Genomic DNA, 20,322 nt, shown 5'->3' with positions numbered 1-20,322 from the left:
CCTCATCCCAAGTACCTTAATTGTGCTTTCTGAGGAGACGAAAGATAGGATCGCATTTCTCGGTCAGTTGTGAAATGAACCGAGCGTTGTAATTCAACCTTCCTAGGAATCCTCGAACTTCTTACTGAGTGCGTGGTAGAGGTCACTCTCGTATGGCTCTGACCTTGTCTGAGTCGACTTCAATTCCCTTTTCACTGACCACGAAACCTAATAACTTTCTCGATTTGGCTCCAAAGGTACACTTTGCTGGATTGAGCTTTAACTGAAATTTTCTCAACCTTAAGAACAATCTTCTCAAAACCTCAATATGCTCTTTTCTGTACGCGACTTGGCAATCATATCATCAACGTATACCTCAATATCCTTATGCATCATGTCATGGAATAAGTTTACCATGGCCCATTGGTATGTTGCCCCTGCGTTCTTTAATCCAAACGGCATTACTTTGTAGCAAAAGGTGCCTCATAAGGTTATGAAGGTAGTTTTATCCATGTCTTCTGGATGCATTTTTATCTGATTGTATCCTGAGAAACCATCCATGAAGGAAAACAACGAATATCCTGCTGTGTTGTCCACCAAAGTGTCTATGTGTGGCAGAAGGAAATTATCTTTGGGGCTAGATTTATTTAAATCTCTGTAATCAACACACATTCGTACCTTCCCATCTTTCTTAGGAACTGGTACAATGTTAGCTACCCATTCGGAGTATTTTACTCATTGCAAGAATCCTGCATCGAACTGCTTCTTGACTTCATCCTTTATTTTCAGAACAATATATGGTCTCATTCTTCACAACTTCTGTTGGACTGGCTTACAATCCTGTCTTATCGGAAGACGATGTACTACAATATCGATACTTAATCCAGGCATATCCTGATATGACCAGGTGAAGATATCCTTGAACTCTTGAAGCAACTCAACCAGACCACGCCTTGTATCCTCGATAATCAGTGTTCCAATTTTCAACTCATTCCCTTCCTCTAGGGTTACATTCTCTATTGCCTATCTTTCGTGTGGCCTGATTTGTTTTTCCTCCTGTTTTACCATTCTTAACAGATCAAGAGATACATCATAATCTTGAACATCTTCAAAATCCTAAGGTTCCTCTAAACACATGTCTTACTCGCAAGAGAAATCAGGGGTTGCGATATCGGTGCTCATATAATTGATATCTAGGGACCTGTGGGGGTATTAAAGAATAAACAAAGAATGAATGAATCTAGGAATGATTGTTTATGTGCTATGAAGAATAAGAATTTCCAAAATTTAAAGGAATATTGGTTGATAAAAATAAAGCAATACTCGTTTAAATTGATAAAAATTATGTTTTATTTAAATAATAATAGATGAACATAAGCCTATTTCACAAATGTAATTCTACTACTCTTAGGCCTTAGAGTAACAGACATGTTTTAAGAATTACTCTGAAAAATTCCTAAAGACTACAAGAAGGTCTTCCGCAGTCCAATTGTTCAGAGAGCTCCCTGGTTCGTAAGGGCGAATGCCCTCGAGGTTTCCTTGCTCAAATCCCTCATCGTGTACAGCATTAATTTGATGACTTTCTTCTACCAGTAATCCCCCTGACTTAAAGGATTTGAATATAGGTGGGAATGTCATCAGTTCCCACTCCACTTCTCCTCCGTTCAAATGCGCCTTTCTTCTCACTTAACGCTTCTCAATCTCTTGCCTCTTGTGCTTATGGTCTGGCCTGAAGCCCAAACCAAAGCGATCTTTCTTCTCAAACAGTTTTGGGATTTAAATCCCTCCTTGCAACTATCTTCCTAGTCCCTTTCCTGGCAATGCCCCTTTTCCCATCATCATTTGCAGGGCCATCCTTGTGGCTCTAGACATTTTGGGTATCGGCACCTCACTTCCTTCCAAAATGAAGGTTGTATTGATGATTTCTAAGGAGTGAAAAGAACACTCAATAGCCTCCTCATTTGCTTCGACATAAGGGGCCTTGCTAGTGACTGCTACTATAATGTCCTCCTCTGCATTGATGGTTATTAACCGTCCATCTGTCACTAACTTCAATTTTTGGTGCAATGAGGAAGGCACCGCTCCTGCTGAGTGTATCCATGCCCTCCCCAATAAGCAATTATAGGAGGGCTTGATATCCATCACCAAGAAATGAACTTCATATGTATTTGGCCCAATTTCCAAAGGGATGTCGATTCGTCCCATCACTTTCCTTTCAGTTCCATCAAAAGCTCTTACCACGTTATGACATGTTTTCATATGTGAACTGTCAATGGGTAATCTGTTCAAAGTGGATAGCGGCAAGATGTTCAAAGCAGACCCGTTATCAACGAGTACACTTGGCAGCGTGTACCCTTTGCACCGAGTAGTGATATGCAAGGCTTTGGTTGACCCTATGCCCCCAGGTGGAATTTCATCATCATTGAAATAGATGAAATTGCCAGCGCTGATGTTATTTACCAACCGGCTCATGTTGAGGCCTTACAGTGACAGATGACCTTCTAGGAGATGCTTTGGTTTGCAGTGGCACATGAGGCGGAGTAAAGCCCGGAGGAGGACCTTCATTCTCCTCTTCAATGATCGCCATGAGAGCTTTTCCTTTATCAGTGGCTCTCAGCAGATGAGCCATTTCAGCCATCATGTTCTTCTGAGCCTCCAGCATTTGCTCCCTCATTTCATTCTACATTTTGGCCAACTGCTCTTGCATTTGGTCTTGCATATCTTTTTGTAATTGCTTGAATCTTTGATTCATACTCTTAGTTTTAGTACGAGTGCCGTAAGGATGTGTGATTTCCAGATTTTCTTTTCTACCTTTGGAAGTAAACTTTAACTAATTATGGTCTTTCTATAACTTTGAATGTAAACGATATAATGAAATGCTATGAGATGCAAATGCATGAATACAAAAAGGATATCGATTCTGGTTCAACTTCATGTAGAAAATTTTATTTAAAAAAAGAATATCTTTACATATAAGAGGATTACAAATACGCTTTCGCCCTAAGACCCAAAGTTTTAACTCTATCTAATAAAAGGGTTAACTCTCGTCCTATATCTGACGACGATGAATACATCAGACTCAATACATCAGCTCGAATTGCCAAGTATTGTACATATTCAGTAACCTCTCGAATATGGGCTACGGCTTCACCAATGACATGATCCCTTTCTCTGACATGTCCTCTAGCCTGATGAAACTCTCCCTTCAGATAATCTTCTTACGCCTCGAGCTGCTCAACCCGGAGCTCACCTTCATGCAATGCCACTTCCAAATCCTCAACCTTGCTTTTTAGCTCCTTTAACTCGACCGTAAAATTATGGTTTCGGTGCCAACGTAAGGATCTTCCAAGCTCAGTTACCCTAGTTTTCAACCATTTATTCTCCTCCTCTAATGCCAAATTTTGCACCTGCATCTCTTGGAACTTCCTCTCCCAATACTCGGATCTAGTATTTTCCTCTTGGACCTCTTTTTGCAACTGATCTGAAGATCCTCCTACTCTCGCTCTCTTCAAGGATACTTGTGCCCTTTTGTAATGCTCCTTTAGATCATCTCAATCTTCCTCTTTTCTTTCCTCTCTTTCTCGACCTCCATCTTTTGAACGTCGACGTTCAAGCTCAAGTACATCTTTTCTTCTTCAAGCTTTGCTACCCTCTTTACGAACTCCAAGTTCTTTCTCTCGAACTCCTGCTTCATAATTTCTAACTCTGAGGGCATTTCTTGCAAATATTCCTCTATCGGTCGAGCTCCTTCCATGCTTGGCTTAGGGATGTTATCATTAACCCTTCTGCCTCTCCATTCAACGTATTCTGGTGTGGTTACAGGGCTAATAGCTACTCCTTTTAACCGACAAGTCTTTTTCCAGGCACTAGAAACTTCATTAACTTTCCTCTTGTAATCGGCTCCTCTGTATACGAACTCACTTTGAGCCAACCCCTGAGTCGCTTGTACGAACTGTCTCAATCCATACTGCCTCAGTACGAGCAAAGGGGCATAGCCAATTGCACCCCAAATTCCCAACAGGGGAACCCAATCAAAATTGCCGCATCAGTAAAGAACCTCACCAGGAATCATCCACGGAGCCCTCCACTCGACATTTTTCGACTGAAGGTTCTGGAGTAGCGCTATCCAATTCTCTTCTGGAACATTAACTCTCCTAGTTGAAGCTACTATGTCCTTCAACGGTGAATAATCCTCGAAGAAGACCCGACAAACCACCCTATCTATCAACCAGAAATGACTATAAAACCAAGCCAAAAGAAACTGAGCACACCCTATAAACCTGCCGGCAACAGCCCTCCTACATACACCTAAAGACCTGAATGTCTCCGCCAAAATTGCAGGGATGGAAGTGACTTTTTATTGAGTCGATGAAAAAGATCCGTGGTTGCCTCGTCCACATATCCCAAAGCTCTAGGAAAAACTATCAGTCCATACATACTTAAAGCAAAGACATCTACCTTCTTCGTCTCATCAGGGTGTGTCAGAATTAGACCTTTCAAAGCGTCCCATGAAATGCATTTGCACTCACCCTTCTCTTTAATTCTGGCCATGATCCACTGGTCGCTCATTCCCGTAATAATCATCAATTTCTTCCAAAAGGTAGGAACACAAGCAGCTCGAGAATAGATCCTATCATTTTGAAACCTAGGACAACGAAGTAAGGCAGTGTACTCCTCCACAGTAGGTACAAAGTCTACTTCCCCAAAAGTGAAACAACTGTACGCCGGGTTCCAAAACTGAGCAAGGGCCCGGAATAAGTGCTCGTCTACCTGAACATCGAGTAAGTAAGGTAAGTCTCCGTAATTATCGTAAAATAACTGTTTGGTCTTTTTGCCCCACTGATCCCAAATTTCCTTAAGCTCTTGGAGATTATTCTGCATGACACTCATACGAGTGTAATCTGGCAGCTCCGACATGTATCCCACAGCTATACTATTTCCCTTTTCTAGTTGAGTTTGCTCGGACCATCTATGGACGTTAGCGTTACCCTCCACTCTATTAAGAAGTCCGTTCTCCATAATAAAACTTCCTAACTTAGAAAGTGACCGTGAATCGATACCCTTGTAAATGCAAAATGACATGCGAACAAAAGAAAAGAAATAGTTAGTATCACATGATATCAATAAATCTCAACGATAATTTATAAGGGTAATATCTAAAGTTTAACTCTAACCAAGTTGGGCTCTTACAGTTTTTCTATATGTGGTTTGTTTCTAAAGTTTGAGGTACCCGAACCAGCAGATTCCTCGATCCTCACCCATTATAGGCTCATTTGAGTCGAGTTCAGTTCAGGGGAATACATTTCCCTATGGCTACACGGAGATGAAAATCTCACGAAACCATAGGTACGGATGTATCCCGAAAGTGATCCACTATCCTACACGGAGGCGAAAACCTCACGAAGGCGAAGCTTCTCACTCCCACTTAAGGGTGTGACCACAACGGTCATGCAAATGCAATGCGTATCAAAATATAGCAACACATGTAATAATACAAACACATGTAATGCAAAGAGGATTAAATTTTAAAATTTTTAATTTCCGACATTAAGACAAGAGATAATCAATTACACGGCTTGACTCTCTTATTGGTCCCCAGTAGAGTCTCCAAGCTATCGAAACCATTTTTAAATCGAGTTCTGAAAAATGGGAATCGACTTGAAAAACGAAAACAGGAGTCGCCACCAATCTTTTTAGGTGCGATTGGATCACCTTTAAAACATTTTGTTTTAAAATCATTAGTTTTGGTCTACAAAATCAGAAAACGGGTTCGGGAGCCGGTTACGTACGAGGAAGGGTTAGCACCCTCGTAACGCCCAAAAATTGGTACCTAATTGATTATCAAGTGTCTTTAATGTCAGAAATTCAAAAATTTTAAGATGCAATCCTTTTTAGAATATTTTGATTTTGAAAGTTGAGATTCACTTGTATCAACATATTGGCACTAAGTTAGCCCCCTTTTTTTGAAATCCCTATCTCGAAACGACAAAATGCCACATCCAATAAGTTAGGACACAACGCTTTGAAATTCCAAGACAGTTGCTCGTATTTTGAAAACCTTAAAAGATTTAGAAGGGTACTTGACTATTCGAACTCAACGAGAAAAGTTGTGACCCAATAAGTTAGGGCACTACTTTTTCGAAGCTTCCAAACACCAAGCATTGCCTTTTTATTTTTGAAAACTTTGAAGTCTCGTTTTTAAAACTGATACATGAATGAGCACATTGACATAATAAAACATAACATACAAGATAGCATATTATAGTAATAGGTAAATAGAAGTATAATAACAATAACATAAATGTCATACATTAATTGATATATATATATAAGAAATATAAAATATAGCAAATTTTAAATAAATAAAATATACATACAAAAAAAACAACATATATTAAAGAAGAATAGATAAAACATATAAACATGTAATTCAACATATATTTAAACATATTAATAAACGAGAAAATGATGCATGATGTATAATTGTATAAAAACAAAACAAGGCGAACAAATACAATAATATATAAAAATAATAATAATAATATAGTAACATATGTTATCAAGCAATCAATACTTTTATAAAATCATGAAAATAGCATTTAATACATGGACAATTTATAATATTAAAAAATATAAAAAGGTTTAATAAAATAAAGTGAGTAATTTGGATATATATGTATATAATTAAAATACAATTTAGAAATGGGTGATAATAGTATGTTATAGATAAACTTTAATTTTAAGATAAAATATAAAAAAATATGATATTATATCAAATAATATAAACATTTAAAAATACATAAAAATATAATATTTAATAGTGAATTTTAAAATAGATAATATATAATAGTATATAAAAATAATAATAAATGAAATAATTTATAATATATAATATAAAAATGTAAGTTTTTAAAATAATGTATAATATAAATAAATAAATATATAAGATATATAAGTTGAAATATAATATATAATAATAATCTACAAATTTTGAAAATATAAATAATATAATAAATAATATCTATATAATAAATTAAAAATAAGTTTAAAAGTATATAAAAAGGGTGAAATTAAAACGAATTAAAATTTATAGTTTTTTTTTAAAAGAATAGAATTCGAGGGCCATTTGGAAAGCACGTTTGAATTAATGGACTCACTGGGCAATTTGCCCTAATCCCCAAAACGGCACCGTTTCCCTGGCTAAGCCTTAAAAGGCCATTTAGGACTAAATTGAAACAAATACAAACTGTTAGGGCCAAATCATAAATAAAATAAAACGTGATTATAAACACAAAAAATGGTGAAAGGATCGATTGGGTAATTAATCCAATTCTCAAAAACACGCGGATCCTCCCCGGGTAATCGGGTCAACGCGCGGATCCTATCCTTAATGCGACGTCGTTTTAAGCTTATTGGATTAAGCTAAAACGGCATCGTTCTGTTGTTGCTATATAAGCCAAGCTATTAGTTTTAAATCATTTTGAATCGGTTCTGAGAAAAAAAGAAAAAAAAACTCTTAGAAAGAGAGTTGGGGAGGGGTATTCGGAGGGTCACCGGACCTCCATCTAGGGGTTTGTATGAGCTCACGCGCCCTCGTCTTCTCCACCGCATGCGGTGGTCGGAGGTTTAAAAACCTCTCCTTTCAACACCGATTAAAGGTATTGCTTTCTCTTTTCATTATTTGCAGTATATATATGTACATATATTTAAAAAATTTCACCTTTGTGTATTCAATCGATTGAGATGCTTGCTCTGTATATGTGTGCGAGAACAAATTCTTTTGCTGAATCTATAAATTTTTATTGATTCTCTCTGTGTGTATTCTTTTTTTCGAACATAAGTCTTTACATAATTTTATTTGGGCTTTTATAGCCACTGCTTTGTTACATAAACTGGGAAAGAAATCTTCCATTTCTTTTCATTTCTTGTCCACTGTATCCACCGTATCTTTGATTGTGATCTACTGAAATCTTTTTATTTTAGTTTCCTTTTTCGTTTTTCCGTATCTACTATGTTTCCTTTTCTTTTGCAGGTACTTGCGAGAAATCTGGTGGTGACGAGGGCTAGTGTAGATTCGCGCGCTGATTTCGGAGGCAGAGTCACAGCGCTGATGGGGGGTCACTAGAACGACGTGAGAGATGAGCAGACGCGTCCGTTAAGATGGCTTTTGGAATCTTCTATTTGCGACGCGAGGAGAAAGAGCTAGGGTTAAAAACCCTAGCTGGTAATTTTTAAAATTCGGGCCTCTGCTATTTGGGTCTGGTTTAGGTTTGGGCTACGGGTAGGGTGTAACCGATCTGTTTGGGTGTGTGTATAACGGGTCTGGGCTATTTTGGGTTTGCTGTAACGGGTCTGAGCTATTTTGGGTTTGTTGTAACAGGTCTGAGGTATTTGGGCTTGTGTTTGGGCTCTTGTAAGGACTTTATATGGATTGTTAAACATTTATTCATTTATTTATTTCATTTGGTTTTATTTAAGCCCGGTCAAATTTGGGTTATTACACTGCCAAATATTAACTTACCTTTGGGTCAATTAATAAACGCATGAATCACAAAAATATATAATCATCTTAAAATTTCAAATAAACTAATCTACACAAAAGAGGTCACTTTGGCGGCATTTTGTTTCAACTAATTTATTTAAAATATTAGATATCCTTAACTAAAAGCCAAAATTTGAATTTATTTGTTCCAAAATATTTACCTTAACTTCATCTTTCAATCAAATTAAAAGATAATAATATATATTTATATATATTTATCCTAAAACAACATACAGTAATGTTGGTAAATATAATAATAGCTGAATAAATTAAAATAACTTCACATAAGACTTTAAATTTAAAAAAAAATAATTTGAATAAAGGAAAACCTTATATCAAGATATCGGTCACTCCATTAATATTTCATCTTTGGACAAAATATTAACTTGTAAGTGATATATTGGTGGAGTAATCAAACATTGACAATAAGAACATGTCGAATAATAAATCTTCATTTGGGCCAATTTATTACTCATATGTAAAATCGAATAATCGTCACATGTTTATCACCATAGTTGCACATGTAATATTATTAACCTTCATTTGGGCCAATCAACATTAACATAACTTAATTTATATGCACACAAACTTTTATATTTTAAAACAAAATAATTTATACAAAAAAATCACTTTTGTGACTTTTTGCTTCAATTAAGTTATTTTAAAATATATATAAACATACCAATATTCAAATTTAAATTTCTCTAATAGTCAAATGTCAAAATTATTTTTTTATTGCTTTATAGACTCTGAAATAATCCAAAATAAGGTTGCCTTAATAATGCAATAAAAAACCAAAAACCTTAATTTTTTTGACTATTTATTTTTCTTTTTTTTTTTGTTCCAGAATCATATATATCAAAACCAAACAGAAATAATGTAGTGGTTCAAAGCCAAATAATTAACAAGCACATGTATTCATAATTTTGGCATGGATAAAAACACCAAAGCAATTCACGCATATACAAGTATTCATAATCAAATAGAAAAACTTATCCTGAATTTACCATGTAAATCCAAATTTATATTTATGATTAAACAGATATTCACATAAATACTTTAAAAATATTTTCAAGCCAATAAATCTAAAAAAACAAAATCATAATAGTTGGCATATCCCACAATTCATACAATAAACCATATCATCATAATTTAACCAAATATTTGGAACCATAAGATGCCAAAACCTAAGATTATATAACCCAATTTAAAACCAAAATATTTAAATATGTATATAGTTGACATGAATTTGCACCAAAGCACCCATAAAATTGAATATATAACCATAACAAAAAAAAAAACTTCAATGATATCCATCAAAATTTAATTTCACCAATTAAACTATAAAATATATCTTATTGAATAATGGTTATAAACATCTGTTCACACAAACTATAATCATGCATTAATCCTCAAAATCATTGATATGCATATAATATATATACACACACAAATATAAAAATAATACTGGCTTGCTTTACATATTTCATGTAAACTCAAATTTATATTCATGACTAAAGACATTATACGAACAAATACTAAAAAAAATCCATAACCACAAAATATAAAAAGAATCCCAAATTATATAAAAGTCTTTATATGCACAACTACCTATGAAAATTCATAACCATCATATTTAAAAAAATAATCTCAAATATTTTAATTTTAGTCAGATTCCATAAAGACTAAAACTTACATAAAATAATTATAAAAGAAACCAAAAGTAATCATTCGGATATATAAATTGAATTCAATGGTGAATATAATTCATCATAAATAAATATAAATGATGATGATTCCATATATATTCAACTACAAACAGAAAATTTAAAACAAATAGTGCGGAAAAAATATATCTTACCAACATTCATTTATTCGATTATCAAGTGAATTAACTTTCAAAACCAATGATACAACCCAATTGGAATTCTTCAATTGCAAAAAAGTTGTAAGTCTGTAATTTTAATTTAATAATGACTTTAACCAAAATTTATAAAATAATTGTGTGAAAAGAAGAGAAAGAAATCCCACAAATCAATTTTCATCAATTGATTATAAATAAACCTTCATCTTTCGAATAGGATATGCAAATATTAAACTAAATTATATTTATAAAACCTTAAAACTTTATTTAAAGAATCGAAACCCAAAAATTTATCAAGAATCTCAAAGATTCAACATAATATATAATTAAAATATCAAATCCATAAAATTAAAAAAGAAAAACGAATCAATCTAAAATTAATAAAGAATCAATTCATTCTCAATGATTCAATATGACAAAACTCTGATACCACTTGTTAGAATTTTAAATAATATCTAATATAAAATTAGAACTGTAAACCAAGATCTATCATGTTTAATCATCAAGAATAAATCAAAAACAAAACTAGATGCGGAAGCGTACCTGAATTCATGAATTTTTTGAAGTTTTACCCGATCTTGGGATTTGATCTTCCAAATTAGCACACAAGAACTTCAGAGAATATTTGCTCTCTCTTTCTTAATGATGAGATATTATAAAAGATATCTTATGTGTAATTTGGGGACCATAACCCTAATATTTATATAACATTGGCATATTAATTCTAATCAAATTCTAGTTAGCCCATTATTAATTAGAATTTGATTAGAACTCAATTACTAGAGTATCTACACATATTTGACCCATACTTTATTTAATAATTAAAGCCGAATAAAATTTTAACCAAATTAGATCACTTTTAATTTGGGCTAACCTATCATGATAGTAAATAATAACATGTATTACCCTTATTATATATGTGATGTTCATATTTTCCAATATGAAGTTGTTCAGGAAGCTCATCTTTTCGTATATTGGACTCTCCTTTAAGTGTAAGAATAAGTTTTACTGGAGGGAGACAAATGAGGAGGCTGATAAGCAGCAACTGTTCAAACCCATTGTTGATTGTTTCTTATTAATGGTTGTGTTCACTGTTTTCATTTTAAAATTAGATGTAAAAGGTTGTGGTTTGCATGGTGATTGAGTTTAAATGTTGAAGAAGATGATGAACAATGTAATTTAATTGGTTAAGAGAATTTGTAATGAAAATAACAATTTATGTAATAAGATTATAGATTAAGTAACAAGGAATATTTTATTATTATTTAGGGTTTAAATTTAGGATTAAATAGTATATGTATAAAACTTGCATCGTTTTCTAAATTTGATTATAAGTTGGGTCACTCGTCTAAGTCTGAAGGCCCGCACAAAAAGTGAAAGAGTTTTGAAAAAAATATAAGTCAAAAAAATAGATTTCGATAAAAAATAAAACTTATTTTTTGAACATTCTAAGCCTTGAGTAAGAATTCTTGATCTGGCCCGACCTGAATCACAAACATATCCTTCCTTTTCTTTTTTTCTTAATTGCCTAGCTTTTGAAACTCAGATATGGATGTTTCTATCTGATGGTTTTAAGAGAAGTAATTTCAGAGAATTTAGTCCATTTTTTAGAAAAAAAAAAGATTTTGAAATAAACAGAGTGAGCAAACTAAATAGGAATGATATTCATGAAAAATGATTAAACAAGAAGAGTATGAAAACTAACTTTAAATGTCAATAAATTCAGCTTCAATAAAATTAAATCAATGCATCTTTCCAACACAGAATCCTAAAAAAAATTCCAATCTATAATGGAAGATGTAAAACGAGATTTGATTACTTCTTTTACTAAATTTTGATGTATTATAATTTTAAAAAATATAATAAATGAATTAAGTTTATATTTAACATTTTTAATTTAAATTGAACTTAAAAAGAATTTTAAAGTTTATTTTTAAGACTGAACCAAACTCAAACCTATAATTCTACGTTGACTCAGCCTCACGCAAGCCAGAGTTTTAATCCGTACCCTTAAACAATGTGATGTGAAGTTGTGCCCAACATTTTTGTATTGATTCAACACATAAGTCATCATGACCGAGCAATGGACATTTGGATGTCTGAAAATACCAAATTGAAGTGCTAAAATGGGACCCATCAGTTGGTGATAATCGATGTTGATCTTGATCTCATCTAGAATCGTCTCTTTTTGTCACACTGAGTTATGTGTGTTGTTGGTTAATGATAGGCAATCCTTAAACCTCCTTTAACTTCTTCTTCTTCTTCTTTTTTTTATTTAACTATAAAATTAAAAATCAGGATTTTCATTTTTGTGGAGTGAGTGAAATTTTTATATTTAAATTTTGGAATGATTTTTTTTTAAGTTTTAGTCAATTAATTTATTTATTTTTAAATATAATAAAAATTTAAGAATTTTGAATTGGATGTTTTTATAAAATGACAAAAAAAAAGAAGAAATAATCCAGCCAACAATCTCTTTACTATTGTTTAGTAATTACAAAATATTAACATTAAATGAAACAATAAAGCCGAGTAATATATAAATTATGCAGGAAACTAAATAAATATATTGAATCCACCCATAACCTAACTTTGCATCATCTATCCGCAACTTTCCACTAACATTAATGCCTTTTAAATCTTTCAAGTAATAAATAAAATTTAAGAGTCCTAATATTGTTTAGGTTATAATTGGTCATAGGCACCTATATTTTTCATAAATTTAGAAGTTAATCTATATACTTTTATTTTAAGAAATTTAATCTTTCTATTTTTTATATTTCAAAATTTATGTCCAAATGTTAATATTATTATTATTTTTTAGTTAAATTTATTGGTGTGACATTTTGAAATAAAAAAATACTCACTTTATTCCTAAATTTAACAAAATAATTTCAAGAGCGTTAATAGTTGGATCTGAATTTGAAATTTTAAAAAGTAAAGAGACTAAATCCTTAAAAATAAAATTATATAGACTAAATTCTGAATTTATAAAAAGCACATTAACTTGAAAGTTGTGCACATTCTGGGACATCTGAATGAAATGAATTCAATCTTGAAAGAAGCTTATTTTTCTAACATTGACAAACAAATTTATATATTGATTGGTTGAGGAGGTAAAATGAAAAGTGGGTAAATTTGTTATTACAGAACAATATCAAATGATAGAGCAGGTAAAGAAACTAATAGTTCCTTAAACTTTCTATTCCGACAAATTATTTTCTCTTACCATATCAAATTCTTGAACAAGATCCTAGGAACCCTCCCAATTCTAAATCTATATTAATATAATCCCCATTCAAAAAGCCAGAAGGAGCATGAATCCAGAAAGCAAAGCCAAATACCCCACCTGGAAATTCCGGCTCGCACCACCAAAGTTCTGGTCAATAGGGTACAGGCTCCCTGGTGGACCAGTTGTGTATATAATAGATGGTGGAGTAGGGGGAAGTGGACAGCAATGGGTTGGCGGCTTTTTCGGTGTAGGTGGCGGAGACAGCGCCGGTGGTGATGGTGGGGGAGGGCATGGCGGAGGTGGTGGAGGAGGGGTTTGTGTACATGACGGGGTACACTTGACGCCTTGATCACCACTCTCATCAAGCTCCCTTGATTTCAAGCCGTTGATGGGGTATGCAAAGGTGGCGATTACCAAGAATATGGTTACTGCTATTGCCGGCAGATTGAAACGGGTCGTTTTCGCTGACATGGTGGCGAACTGAAGATGAGGAAATTAATTTGCGAAAGAAGAAGAGATAATGGGAGTTTGTAATTGTAAGAGGAAAATGGAGTGAATGAGAGGGGTTGTTAGGGGTTCTTTATTTTGTTTTTCAATTTCTACTACAAGGAGGAATAGGTATAGGATGGTCCAAAAGTAAAGGCCCCCACCATCTAAACTAATGCATATGGGGGAGTTTGAAATGAGAAGGATTAAGTGACGATAGAGTATTTTATTCATAATCACCGACAATCTTAATTTGCATATCAATAATGAAGTTTATAAACCCAAATACAACATTTATTATCTATGAACAGTATGAATCCACCTTGGAATGCTTCATGTTGTGCACACATGGCATGATTAGTTCATTGAAACAGAGGTCTAATCATTCAAGTTTTGATAACTACATACCAGGGATGCCATTCAAATCAATCAACGTGTTAAAGAAATATATGGCCTATCCTTTTTAATTTATTCTTGTTAAATAAATTGATTTTAACTCAATTTGCATACAAAATTATGGGCATATGATTAGTGATTTAACGAAAAATAAACGAAATTCATAATGGACTTGAAGCTGGCGTTGAAACTTGAAAGAGGTCAACAATCGCTTGGATTGCATTGGGATTTCTATCATTTTATTTATTAAACTACATTTATGAACCCTACTAATAATTTAAAGTTTGGTAGATTTTATTATCATTTATTTAGTTTTTTTAATATTTAATATAATTTCAAATTATTTCAAATGAATTATTTTAATTAATTTTATTTTTAATTAAATAGATTTTAATTTCCAATTTTTTATTGAAAATGCAAAAAATCATTTAACTTTTAAAACTTTTTTTTTGTAATTGTTCATAAATTTTTGAGCTTGACAAAAAAAATATAAATCATTAGAGCTAAAAGAGTTGTTTTATTTTTTTTATAACAATCATATCATCAATTTTAGTGGGAAAATTGATGGAGAAATCAAGATTTTTAAATGAAAAAAGTATAGAAACTTATTGTCCCAAAACTAGACTAAATTTTAAATTTCAACAAGATATAAGTAATTTTAGTATATTTAAACCTAAATAAAAAATAACTTATTTGAATAAACTTTCAAAATAAGTTATTTGATTCTTTGCTAAAGAGAGTATGTACAGACTAATGCCACTATCGGTAGGTATGGTGGGTGAGAAATGGCTTTCGTCAGTGTTATATAATCTTATTCCAATATAGTTATTGGAGAAATATAAGTATATATGTTATAGTACCCAAGCAATTAGCTCGATAGTTACGTTGGTAAAAAGTTTCCTACCCAAATAATAAGATTGGAAAAAGTTCCCAACATGGTATAATTCTAAAAAAAAAATTTAATAGGAAGTGAAAATAAAACATGTTAACAAGGAAGATAATAGGATTGCGGATGCTTTGGCTAAACAGGCCCTTAGATGGGAGTTAAGTTTTTACAAATTTCTGTAGGTATCTGATCATATTTTAAAGCTCATTCATAATGATTTAAAGGGATTGATTATGACTGAATGAGTTATTTGTAATAGTTTCTACAATCTTTATTTACCAAAATAAAAACTAATAAACCAAAATAATGACTAATTTGATAATAAATGATTATATCAATTGCTAATGCAAATAAGTTTATTGTTCACTAAAAGGGATTTTAACATTTTAAAAGAAAAAGTAGGAAGAAAAGTTAAACATGGTGATGATTAAACTAATTTCATGATAATGATTCTTGTTTGATGTTTGTTGTAAAGGCTTAATTTGGCTCTGGATGTTCAAGTTTTAAATGTTGTTATAGATGATTCTACACTAGTTTTGGTTCCAAGATGAATTAACCTCATTTTCTCCCATGTCAATAACTGAGAGCATGGATTGGTTTTCTCCTCTGTCAATCCAAAAAAAACTGAGCATGGAGTGGAAATGGTTCTTATTTTATTTATGTTTTCAAAATAATTTTGACAAAAAATAAAAAAGGTAAATTTTTATCGAGTCCCTTTTTCTTCTTCGTTTTGCCTTTTCAGTGTGTCCCACAAACCACGTGTCATTTTTTTAGTGAGCCAGACGTTCTTGTATGTCAAAAATTAATACCGTCGGCTAAAGTATCAAAAAATTGCAGATACCACGTTAACAATTTTGTCAAAGTAGGGGGAGATTTTTTTGTCATTATCCCATTAAAAAAAAGGCTTTATTCATAATTTTACCTTTGAACTAAACTCAAATTTTCACATTGGTACCTAAATTTCTTTTTGTCTAATTTTGGTACCTAAATTTTTTATTTTACTTTTTGGCCCCTAAAACTAACGGTATTAAAAAAATCCTCAACCAATGAAGATGTACCTCTTGTCAATCATTGATCATTAATGTTGCTGATGGTTGGTCAAAAAATTTAAAATGTAAAAAAATTAAAAATTGTAAAAATTATTAAAAAAATAAACATTATTTTAAAATTATTAAAAAATTGTAGAATTTATTAAACTTATCAAAAAGCTAGTTAAAACTGAATTTATTGCTCAGAGGTTATTTCTACTAGGGATAAAGACAAAAAATCCTGTTTTAATGTAATTGTCAATATGGTACCTCTACTTTTAATTTGTCTGATTTAGTACCTCAATTTTTCTTATGCTTAACTTTTTGATACCTCGGGCTGACGGTGTTAAATTCTATCAGATTTTTGCATGTGACCCAATTTTAAGATGCCAAGTGTCACTTTTGTCAGAATTTTTATTTTAAAATATGCTAGGACCTCAAAATTAAATATTCCAAATTTATTTTTAACCAAAATAAAACAGAATAAAACTTCAAATAAAATTTCTCAAATTTCTCCTAGTTCTTCGACTCAAAAACAAGTTCAACTTTTTTTTTAATATCTTAATTTTCAGTTTTTTTTTTAATTTCAACATAATCTATTTGTATTTAGAAAGTTTATTTTAGAAGACTTTCTGATCTAATAAATTATCAATTGGTAAGAAAAAACCCAGCATCTACAACACAAAGCTTTCATCTCCGTAGCCTTCAATGCCAAAAATATTTGTCTTCAACCAAGCCTTTATCTCCAGCGATCTTGTTAAAAAAAATGTTTCTAACCAGTATTTCTGTAATAAAAAAAAAACCAACTCCTTTTTTAAAATTATAGAAGACTGCATAACTTTAGAGCACAACCAATTTGGAAAAATATAGCAAATTAATGCAATAAAAAAAAAAACTTATGAATGAATAAGTGCTACCAATACTCAATAAAAATTATCTGTCAAATATATAAAAGTTTCGAAACTTAGTAACATACTAGAGATTAATTACAACTTAAATCCTTATTAAACAACACCCAAAATAGCAAGATGCATGCGATATAATGAGAAACATCAATATAAAGTGAGTTGTTTGGAGATATGTCTTTAATGTTATCTCAATCCAATTTTCACAACCTAATGGATTCAATTGTTTGATCCGATCTAATCCAATCCAATTTTCAAGATAAGTCGTTTCAAGTAGATTGATCTTTATATATAGAGGGGCTTGCATACTTCACATTATCAACAACATTTAAAGTCCAAATATTTTATTTCATAAATTGTTAACTTCGTATATGGTAAGTAATATCCTATCGCAATGTTAGTCGAAAAGGCCACTACCATTGACACTAGCCACATCAAATAAACTTGTCATTCAAAATCAAGTTTAATCGATGTAGCTTCATTGAAGAGAAAAATAAAAGGATTTATTACAATTGCAACTCAAATTTTACAAATAAAATTCTTTAATTTATTTCAAATTTTAAATCTTATTCCATGTATAATAAAATACATAGAATGATTCACAAGATTTCCATAATCATTCCGAGCAAAGGTTACATCTCTTGCTCTAAGCTCTTTCATAAATTCCCAAAAAAAAAAGCTTGATCATAGCTTATGAATTTAAAGTATGTACATATATATATGAGAATGAAAATGTAGGGTGAGGTTGGGGAGGATACGGAAAATTGAATATGTGAATGAACCCCTATCTTCCATTGCTCTGATTTGTTTATTTATTTAGAATATACGTAATTTCTCACATCTGGGGTTGCTATGACGTTACCGGGATTTGGCAGCTCCCTCCTTCATTGATTGGCACGAAACTCACCCTTCTCTGCATGAATAAAAATGAATCAAATATTTCAGTTTGAAAATACTAATGATGTCGAACCATTTTTTTTGTAAGGTTTTGATGCTTTTAACTATTTATTTTGCATTAGATTTATATTTAAACGGGAATAAACTATATATGGGTGTTTCCCTTTCACCTTCATCTTTAATTTCTGTTGTAATAAAATAATATGCATGCATCCCGTTAGAAGGCGTGCATGCACGTCTTGAAAGTTGAAATAGAAGAAATTAACTACAATATTTATCATGGGAAATGACGTAAAGTATAAAGAGATATGTGATGATTTTAAATGTGATTAATATGGCATACTAAAAATTTACATGACACAAAGAAATCTCAAATAAGAGATGCATGTAATTAATTGTAGAGCTAATATCCAGATGTGATCAAATGCATTGAAAAGCCCAATTAGTTAATGATATGAAGTCGTCCTAAACCTATTATAATTTTTGTACTTAGGACTAGTGTGCTTTGTTTTGGTACACCCACTTCCAAATATCCCTTAATTTCTTCCCATTCCTTACGTCATACCATTCACACTTTGCATCTAAACGGATAAACATTACTAAATAAATGTCAACTGTTATGAGTTAGGCTCATTTAGCATTATTTTTTTTATAGAGTTTAGTTTACAACAAAATTAGGTTTACAAGAAAAAAAATTTAATAACTTTTATTATTATTTATATTCGAAATTTATAGTTATTATTTTTAATAATATTATCTTTAAAATTTAAATTTATATTATTTTTTAAAAATATAATATATTTTATTAGTCCACCCAATATTTATTATTGAGTCTGTGAAACCATGATTTTAATAATACAACCTTAAGAGATTTTTCAAAGAAAACGCTAAACATAGCCTTAAATCTAGCTTAAGAAAACAAACAAACAAACAAAGCTAATGAAAAGAGGAAGAATTGGTGGTGAGAACAAACCTGTCTGCCCTTGAAACCTTGTGCGACGGCGCTTCCTTGGTCACCTTTCCAATGCAGTAGCTGTGGTTTCACCGTGCAAAGCTGCATGATTTTGTGAGCAGCGTCGGCCTCGTTTTCGCCTTCTTTCATCAACCTCTCCACTTCCGCCTTGGGAATCCTCATCTTAACCCTCACTGCTCCACATTTAGACCCTTCACTTTTGTGTTTGAGGAGTGAGAGGTCCGACACAGATCTCCTCGACAACCTCAGGCTCTCCAGCCTGTCTTTAGCACTCATGTTTAAACCCGATCGAACCCTCCTTGGAACCCTTTCCTCAGGCAACTCTACCAAGAAATAAAGCCTGTTGGGTTCCAGTTTCTGAAATGGAAACAATGCTTTTGCTCCAATACCATAACGTTTAACCGCCTCTGATTCTAACAAAACATGTCCTGGATAATCCTTAACAACCTCTTCAGCTGTCACTGGTGTCTTCAACTTGAATGTTTCCCCATTTATCTTCATCACTTTGCTACTCCTTTTCCCACCCAAACTATTCCCCATTTTCAACCACTCAGGATTATTTAACAACAAAACTGGCTTGGTTTCTCTTTGGCTTACTTTAAAGCATACAAGATTAATTTATGGTGGGTGTAACATAAGGGTATTTATATATACATGTGTGTTTTTTTTTGGCAATGCCAGAGAACACAAGTACGTAAGATATCGCTTTCACATTAAATTTAAAAAAAGAATACATCACACATATATAACTAACAAAATTTTAGGCTTTGAATAATTTAACTAGATAATTTTAATATATACTAGTTATTAACGTTAGTTTAGCAATATTTTTTAAAAATAATTTTGAGTTAAAAAGTATTTTTGAGTAATAAATTTTTTTTATTTATGAAAAAAATTGAAAACATCTTATTTAATAATATTTTTATTTCAAAAGTGTTTTTTTTTAATTGCTTCTGAAAAAAAAGTTAAACGGACTCTAACTCAAATTAAATTAAACACAATATTAAGATAACACCAAATAAAATAAAAATACATAAACTATTTATGTATCAAAATTATAGAAATATCTAATATTTTAAAAATAATTATAATACCTTAATCATATAAGGTATATAAGCATTTTAGAAAATAACC

The 20,322-nt window shown here is 31.8% G+C and overlaps 2 protein-coding genes across 2 annotated transcripts; both read right to left on the bottom strand.

Annotated features, from left to right (window-relative positions):
- Positions 1 to 13,465: 13,465 nt before the first annotated feature.
- LOC107934499 (uncharacterized proline-rich protein) lies at positions 13,466 to 14,235 on the bottom strand. The gene has a single exon (XM_016866947.2). It carries the CDS (start codon positions 14,086 to 14,088, stop codon positions 13,684 to 13,686), a length of 405 nt encoding a protein of 134 aa, XP_016722436.2. The 5' UTR covers positions 14,089 to 14,235; the 3' UTR covers positions 13,466 to 13,683.
- A 3,607-nt stretch (positions 14,236 to 17,842) lies between these two features.
- On the bottom strand, positions 17,843 to 19,805 carry LOC107934507 (uncharacterized protein At1g66480). The gene is made up of 2 exons (XM_016866954.2): positions 19,189 to 19,805; positions 17,843 to 18,231 (listed from the first exon to the last, which is right to left on the bottom strand). Exons 1-2 carry the CDS (start codon positions 19,726 to 19,728, stop codon positions 18,169 to 18,171), a joined length of 603 nt encoding a protein of 200 aa, XP_016722443.1. The 5' UTR covers positions 19,729 to 19,805; the 3' UTR covers positions 17,843 to 18,168.
- Between the last annotated feature and the right edge of the window lie 517 nt (positions 19,806 to 20,322).

Source organism: Gossypium hirsutum, chromosome A12, assembly GCF_007990345.1.
Source record: "Gossypium hirsutum isolate 1008001.06 chromosome A12, Gossypium_hirsutum_v2.1, whole genome shotgun sequence".
Taxonomy (NCBI): Eukaryota; Viridiplantae; Streptophyta; class Magnoliopsida; order Malvales; family Malvaceae; genus Gossypium; species Gossypium hirsutum.
The sequence above is the reverse complement of the archived record's forward strand: the minus strand, read 5'-3'. Positions and strand labels throughout refer to the sequence as shown.